General features: G+C 42.7%; 1 protein-coding gene across 1 annotated transcript; it reads left to right on the top strand.

Annotated features, from left to right (window-relative positions):
* The first annotated feature begins 1,800 nt into the window (after positions 1-1,800).
* P2RY1 (purinergic receptor P2Y1) lies at positions 1,801-8,218 on the top strand. Its single transcript, XM_080657433.1, has 2 exons — positions 1,801-3,811; positions 6,086-8,218. The coding sequence occupies exon 1, from the start codon at positions 2,652-2,654 to the stop codon at positions 3,771-3,773; it is 1,122 nt and encodes a 373-aa protein (XP_080513559.1). The 5' UTR covers positions 1,801-2,651; the 3' UTR covers positions 3,774-3,811; positions 6,086-8,218.
* The last annotated feature ends 216 nt before the right edge of the window (positions 8,219-8,434 follow it).

The following is an 8,434-nucleotide window of genomic DNA, read 5'->3' as shown; positions in this document are numbered from 1 at the left end:
AGAAGACCTTGGTACACTCAGGACAACTGTCTCCTCCAAATTCCTAATGAAGTGTCAAGTTTTCTGAATGTACTTAATGGTATTTGCACTAAGTGTACATTTCAAAACACTCACATTATGAGTTAATGCATTTGCAAAAGAGTTCTGAGTGAGGTTACATATTGCTTATGTTGAAAATGAAAAATGCAAAGCAGAGAGGAGTTCAGGCCCACTGAGTACCAATGGAACTCTTCTTAATGGTTTTCCTTGCTTCCTTCTCTCTCTTAATGGAACATCATCCCAGTCAGTACCATCCCAATGAAACAATACAAACATGTTAGGGATCAGAATTACAGAATCACTTCATTTGGAGACTGGAATGAAAAATAAAAAGATAATCAAATCCAACTCTCTTATGTTATAGATGAGAAAATTGAGGCCAGTAGCATTGAACTCGATTAAGAGTTGTTTTCAAAACAACTGCATGCATGCCCTTTACTTAAGTTATTCATTCTAGTTTTATCATTTATTTTCATGCTATTCAACTGACCACAATTCAAAATACCATTGCGCTCCCAACACCACGTGTTTGGATGCAGTCCTTTCTATATGGGTTCCTCTAAAGGACCATCTGGGTCTTGTCGGGAATTTTCCTTTGTGGTATCAAAGCCAGGGGCTGGTTTTCCTTTGAGCATTTTTAAAGAGAATTTATCATGTAACATCTAGGGCCAGAAAGCAATCTTTATGGTATATATTTCACAGATATTTTCTTTTCAGATTTTATTTTCATCTAAGAGAAAAGCCTTTGTAAATATTTCACATAAAATATTCCACTAATTAGTTCATGTCAAGAAGTGCTGGGTAATATTCCTGTTTGGGTCCACTGAAATATTTCCCTGAACAGCTAATAACTCATTTATTTTCCAATTAAACTTAAATACAATTTTTAAATGTATTTGCTAAATTTTTGATGCATTCAAGCCATGAAAACAAGTTTTTCAATAAAGGTAGTATTTAAGAAAGCCCGAACCAATATACTTAAGGTACTTACTAGAGATGTTTGTGACTAATCGTTGTAACCTAAAGACATAAGATTGGTAATAAAAACCCCAAACCATACCTTAAGCACGTTAGAGTTTTAAGTGTCCTTTACATCTCTCCTACATAAAGCTGTATTTAATACTCAACTTAGTTCCAAAACAATATATTTTGAATTATTTGCAGTGCAGCCTCTGATCTTTAATGAAATGTACTGGACTGGAGAATTTGGGGAGCTTGGGCTGTGGTAGGTGATAGGTATCACGTTAAATTGTGCTGAAGCAACGTGAAGTATAAACCAAGAATTTTACTAGACCCTTTTAGAAATTCTCACGTTGATGTTGCCAATGACGCCAGTTTATTAAATTTTGATTAATTAATTAATAAGATCAATATTGAAATAAGGAAAAGGCAGACTGGAAGGGCAGAAAGAGACTCCCCCATCCCCTCCCAACCCTCTCTCCTTTAAAAGCCTGGGCTCTCTTGGAGTAGCAGGTTCCTGCATGTGCAAGGAATCTGGTCTCGGTGCAGAAGCACCCGGCAAAGCCAGGGCGTCCCCAGCGGGGACTGCTGGCTGCTTGGAACCTGCCAACACCTGGCTTGGTTCTTGGGGGCCCTAGAGGCAGACTTTTGCCTCGGACGGGTGGGCCCTAGGGCTGCAGGCAGGAGGCTCTGAGCGGTCAGAAGGGTTTCCTGTGTGTCAGCAACTTCACTTTGCCGAGATAGCTGGCGGAAGAGCGCAGGGAGCGCTCGCGGGCCAATCGCTCCCCAGCAGCCAACCCCGACCGGGCGCGCCCTCGTCCTCGCGGCAGACTCGGGTGGCATCGGCGGGGCAGCAGCGGAGCGCCCCGGCCACGGCGGACCCCCGCTCCTAGAAGACCCCTCGGACTGGAGGGCGAAAGCCCTGCAGATCGCGGGAGGGTATCCGGCCGGGCTCCGGAGAGGCACGCCCCTCGCCTCCGGCGGAGCGCCCGGGAGCCTAAACTCCGCCCACCCTCGCGGGGAGCCCGCTCTCCCGCCAGCCCCCTGCACTCGGGACCTTGCAGGGCCTCGAGACGGGTCCGGGAGCGGTACCGACGGCGAACGGCCGCGATCCAAAAGCTCACGGGTCTGCAGCCACGCGGGAGCGGCGCGGGCCCCAGAGCCGAGCTGCCTACTTGCAAGGTGGGGAGGAGGAAGATGCCCAAACGAAGTTGATCTTTCGGGGAAGGAGGCTGGGGAACGCCCTCCCCACGCCGGAGCGCGACACAGTGAGTTTGGCTGGGTCTCGCCGAGCCCCGGGCGTAGACCCGCGGCCCCTCGGGAAAGCGCAGTCGGAAAGTTGTCGGCGGCAGTGCCCTGCGCGCCCTGTTGTGTAACCTCGGCGCTGCCAGCCGGACGGGGAAGTTGTTGGCCCTCCCGCCAGCCCGGTTCGGTCCCAGCCTCTGGCGGATTTCATGGCCCGCGGCGGACGCGGGGCCGGAGCCGGCGTGGGCGAACCCCCGCGCGCCCCCTCCCGCGGGGATCCCCTGTGCCCGCTCCCTTCCGCCCGCCCGCTTTTCCGATGCGCGCTGCGCCCCTCGCCGCCGTCGCCGCCGCCGCCCTCTCGCCGCCTTTCGCCCCTGGGAGCCTCCGCCTAAGTCCGGGACGAGAGAATGGCCGAGGTGCTGTGTTCGGCGGTCCCCAACGGGACGGACGCTGCCTTTCTGGCCGGCCCGGGCTCCCCGTGGGGGAACAGCACGATCGCCTCCACCGCCGCGGTCGCCGCCTCGTTCAGATGTTCGCTGACCAAGACGGGCTTCCAGTTCTTCTACCTGCCGATCGTGTACATCTTGGTGTTCATCATCGGCTTCCTAGGCAACAGCGTGGCCATCTGGATGTTCGTCTTCCACATGAAGCCGTGGAGCGGCATCTCCGTGTACATGTTCAACTTGGCCGTGGCTGACTTCTTGTACGTGCTGACTCTGCCCGCGCTCATCTTCTACTACTTTAACAAGACCGACTGGATCTTCGGGGATGCCATGTGTAAGCTGCAGAGGTTCATCTTCCACGTGAACCTCTACGGCAGCATCTTGTTCCTCACCTGCATCAGCGCGCACCGCTACAGCGGCGTGGTGTACCCGCTCAAGTCGCTGGGCAGGCTCAAGAAGAAGAACGCTGTCTACATCAGCGTGCTGGTGTGGCTCATCGTGGTCCTGGGCATCTCCCCCATCCTCTTCTACTCGGGCACCGGGGTCCGGAAAAACAAAACCATCACCTGCTACGACACCACCACAGACGAGTACCTGCGAAGTTACTTCATCTACAGCATGTGCACGACCGTGGCCATGTTCTGTATCCCCTTGGTGCTGATCCTGGGCTGTTATGGCTTAATTGTGAGAGCTTTGATTTACAAAGACCTGGACAACTCGCCTCTGAGGAGGAAATCCATTTACCTGGTGATTATTGTACTGACTGTGTTTGGTGTGTCTTATATCCCTTTCCATGTCATGAAAACGATGAATCTGCGGGCTCGGCTGGATTTTCAGACCCCAGAAATGTGTGCTTTCAATGACAGGGTGTATGCCACTTATCAGGTGACAAGAGGTCTTGCAAGTCTCAACAGTTGTGTGGACCCTATACTCTATTTCTTGGCAGGAGACACTTTCAGAAGGAGGCTCTCCCGGGCGACCAGGAAAGCTTCCCGAAGAAGTGAGGCAAATTTGCAGTCCAAGAGTGAAGACATGACCCTCAATATTTTATCCGAGTTCAAGCAGAATGGAGATACCAGCTTGTGAAGACGCAAGAATCCCCAAACACCCACTGATGTAACCTGGTAGGATGCTTGCTAGAGCCATGCGCTTTGTCCTCCGCCTTTAAGTTTCTAAAAGTTTAGAGAAAAATCAAACCCAGAAATTAGTGAGTTTAAAAAAAAGAACTGGAAATGTCCACACTCACACTTAGCTTGTTTGGGTTTGCTTTCAAGGCCTCCCTTCTTTCTCCCCAGAAGTATGCATAATAAAAAGATACTATCCCAGTTAAACATTTACCTGCTCTTCTGCCTTTAGCATTTACAAGCTTTTCTGTTTAAAGTGCACTTGAGTACTAGAGCTATTTTGCTATTAATAATTTTTCCAGGAAAACTGATGACCTGAAACTTGAGTTTGTGATGCATCCAGTCTTTAATGTTTTTAATAATCCATGGTGGCAACAAGTTGAAACTCCACATTCTTAAAGTTAGCCTGGTATATAGCAAAACACTGAATTCGATTCATTCAGTATCAGATGAACAGAGGTCTCAGCTGGGTGTTATTTCCGGGCCTATCAGCACAGGTGGTAGCTAAGTTTCTTAGAGATTTGAATGGAAAAGTAAAGCCAATGAATTTAAAAGCCTAAAAAGTCATTTCCCATTTTTTTCCAGAAAACTGCTTATTATATGTTGGGTGCTAAGTGTTTGATGATGGAAGCCTGCCTATACAGGATGACCCAAAAAAATGCATACACACTTTAACACCTGAGAGCTATACATTCTGTTACATTTTGAAATTGAAGTGTATTTTAATAAACACTGCCTTCAAAGTGTGTATACATTTTGGGGGAGGAGACTGTATTATCTTATGGGGGAAATGCATTCAAAATAATCAAAGTGCTTGTACTTTCCTTATAAACACCATGAACTCTGTTAGACTTCCTGTGATAAAGACATTGACTTGCATCACTGCTGTGCAATGCCTCAGGAGTTTGTTTATGTTCCAGTGCAAATGCTCCCTCACATCTGTAAAAACAATTTTGAAAAATCACAGATAGATCACAGACTAAAGCTGAATAACTGTTAGCAAGTTGAGGGTTGCTGAGCAGGAGGATGGTATTATCAGAGGGTCAGTGGTTGACAGTCTATCACAATGCATAGCCTACAAGCATGTTCTCAAATGTATGAGGCAGCAGGGAACGGGAAGGAGACTTTTTAGATTAAGAATTTTAATTAAAAATCATGGTTTAAAGGTTCTTTTTTGCTTCTTTGAAATGTTGGGAAACATTAAATGCAATATGAAAAGAAGGCGGAATTCATGTGGGTTGTGTTGATAGAATGAGAAGCTACAATCCTTTACTAGATCTTATATCCTCCTATTTAAAGGGAAAAAAACTTGAAATATATGAGAAAGGGAAGTAAGGAGAATGAAATGTTAGTACCTAAGGTACCACAGCAGTGAAAAGTAAGTTGTAGAAATGACTAATCACACTACTAATAGTTTGTAAGAGAATACCGCTGTTTTACATTTTTTTTCTCTGCCAAGCATTAATGAGAAATCTGTAAAATACTTCAATAATTTTAATAGCAATTTCCAATGAATATTGAATTGCTGCATTTCTAGCCCTTAAAAAGCCTTAACATTCTATATAATGTAGAATAATGGGGTGAGGTAACACAATTTATAGCTCCAAACAAATAAATCCGGTAGCAAAGGAATGTTTAATTGTGAAAACTAGTCCCAATAAAGCCAACAGCAGAAGCAGAGTCTGCAGCTCATGGTGGAATAACTTGTTTGAAATCACTGTGTAAGTAAATAATTGGGTTTGTGTCTTAAGGCAAGCACCTGTGGGACATAGTGACAGGTAAGTCGGGGATTGCTTTCAGTTTGTGCAGTGCCTGAGTGAGTTGCAAATTTATGAGACCTTCAGTTTCTTCTTAAGAGTTACTTCAGTTTATCCAGTCTCAGGCCACTAAGACCACTGAAGAAAAGCTGTATTTAGCTTCCTAGAAAGTGGTTCTTTTTTGCATGTTCAGTGTTAATGCACAGAATTATTGTAGAAGAACCCTTTTAGATATCTTACCTGCAGCTACTCATTTTGAAGAAGGAGAAGATTAGCTGTGTTCTCACTTGGTTAGGGTCCTACAGCATTGTCTGGAACCCTCAAAAAAGAAGCAAAACCTATGTTATTACTGTGCTGTCCCTTTCAAACAACATGTTCAGTGAGACAAGATTAGTATCACGAAATTGAACAAAATGGAAATTTCAAAGCCTGTACCATCTTTAAACTCAAAGGCTACCGGCACACATTTCTGTAGTATTTCCTCATCATTTACTTTAGTTTTTTTTTTTCCTTTTAGGTCTCAGGATGTCCAGCTGATTTACAGTACGCGTTATGTACATTGTTTCAGCTTCCGGAGAACTTTACTGCAGAGCGTGGGTCCATGGAGGAGGTGGACAGTGACTAGAAATGCCCTTTTACTTCGTGGCATGTTTCTTTTTTTTCCAGAGTATTTCTTCTTTAGCTTCGTACATCCCGCAGTAGACAATGGTGGCATGTGAATGCATGTCAAATAGTAACAAGAATGATCTCACTGACACCTTCCAGGCAAAAAGAGGTCTCTGGGAAGAGTCTGTGTGCACTAAAGGTGAAATGAGGGTCAGGATGAAGCAGTGATCTTACAATCTGCTTCTTGACCTATGATGATATTAATAAGTATTTTAATAAAGGCAGAAGCCTGTTGGCATTTTGATGAAAGAATTGCTAAAATTATGGGATTTATCAGTTAACTAAATTTCACAATACAAAACTATTTTATTGCCAAGTTCAAGGTGTCTTATGGCACACAACTTACATCTTTGACTCTTAGAACATGAACAAGTTTGCATTGAAATGATAAAAAGACAAACCAAGAAGAGATACAGCATGAGTGTAGAATTCAGAGTTATAACCACGGCATTGCTACTCGGCCAGCTACGGAACTCTTGACCCTTTCAAGACCAAGACCATTCTTTGGAATAAAAAGGTTGGATAACAGCTCTCTGTTGGGGCTTTGGGGGATGTGGAAACATTAAAACTACAGACAGACAGCGATGTATGAAATCTGCTACTGTACTTTACAGAATTCTTCAATTCCAGTCCTTGGCTAAAAATTCTTACAAAGTTCAATTGTGATGTGGACCTATGTCCTGTAAGTGTTCTCATCTATGCTGGCAGTACACTACACTGCCTTTGGATACAAAAGATAACAGTGCTTAGAGCTGCTGGAATTGGACCGGTGACAATAAAGATGTGTAACTAGTAAGAGATCTATTGAAGCTTTAATTTTGCTGATCAAATTGTAACTATCATAGTATTTATTAATGAAGCTTACAGTTCTTCAGTTGTACAGATTGAAAGACTTTCTTGAAAGATCCCACATACTGATGTAAATTATATTTATTACAATGTACAATATTAATGTTGCACTAGTATATTTGCATAATAAATGATACATACATAAAATGAATTATTGTATATTATGATGCTTTTCGAATATTAGTATCTTGAAATTTTTGTCTTCAGATTTTTTTTTAATTTAAAATAGGGAAATCTGTTTTGTGATATAATTGATTTACTCTAGATACCCTTTTGCACATTTAACTTTTTATTTAGGGTTCTTTCTATACAGACACAATTTGGTGTCAAACTATTATCAGATCAATAGCAAATAGAAAACATCTGGGTCTGTATATAAAATTATAGAAAAGTTGATATTGTCTTTTCAGGACATTTAGAATTGTACCCTCAAATATGATCAGAGCTTCTATTTCCCAATGCAATGCTTGTCCTAACTTCAAAGTAGAATCACTTAGAAGTCTGGTGGGTTGGGCACTATTGAAGCAACATTAGAATTTAGAGAAAAACTTTAGGGAGATGGGGATAGAAGAAGACAGCTGGTGTAATCTGTTACTGTGCTTAGTTCTGCTTAAATTTCTGTGCTGTGTTTCTTTTTAAGGTGAAATAGTATAATCTTAATTTCTTTGCGACGGAGTTTCTAAGTAACACACTACCAGCAAGTTTAACACTGCTATTAATTTTAATGTTTCATTTTTTCAGTTGATAACTTTAATTCCAAGTGTTAATAGTGATAACTGTATTATATTTGGCTGCTGAATTCTGTTACATTTTTATTCTGTTGTACATTGTATTATACACGTCATTACAAATTAATATGAAGGGGGATATACGTGACATATCGAAATTTGTGAATTTGAATTGTAGTCTGTGCTTTTGCAAAAATGTTTATTTTTATATTATCTGTGACTTAATATAGATAATTGAACTGGGTTTCTTTGTGATTAATAGTGACATTGAATGAGCGATATGGAAACAGTGTTACTTGACTTTTTGAGCTTTCTCAGGTTTATATAAATCAATGGTAGCTTAACAAATTCCAAACTAATTGTGCACAATTGTGTTTCTAATAAAAAGAATGTACAATGTTCCTATACATTTGCATGCAGGAATGTACAATGTTGTGTGTGTGTTTGTTTGTACGTGTGTGTGTGTGTGTGTGTGTGTGTGTGTGTGTGTGTATGTCCAAGGCATGGCAGCCAACTTTGCATCTGCTATTGATAATAACAGCAGAGCCTTGATATCATTGTACTTACCATAGGCAATTAAAACTGAAAAGTCTCAATAAAACTATGAAATGTGGTCTGATGGC

This window comes from Plecotus auritus (genome assembly GCF_963455305.1).
Source record: "Plecotus auritus genome assembly, chromosome: 2".
In the NCBI taxonomy this organism is placed as follows: domain Eukaryota; kingdom Metazoa; phylum Chordata; class Mammalia; order Chiroptera; family Vespertilionidae; genus Plecotus; species Plecotus auritus.
This window is presented reverse-complemented; position numbering and strand designations above follow the sequence as displayed.

Bases quoted from the DNA above. Each gene is read 5' to 3' on its own strand.
- P2RY1 (XM_080657433.1), top strand. From the start codon at position 2,652: ATGGCCGAGGTGCTGTGTTCGGCGGTCCCCAACGGGACGGACGCTGCC.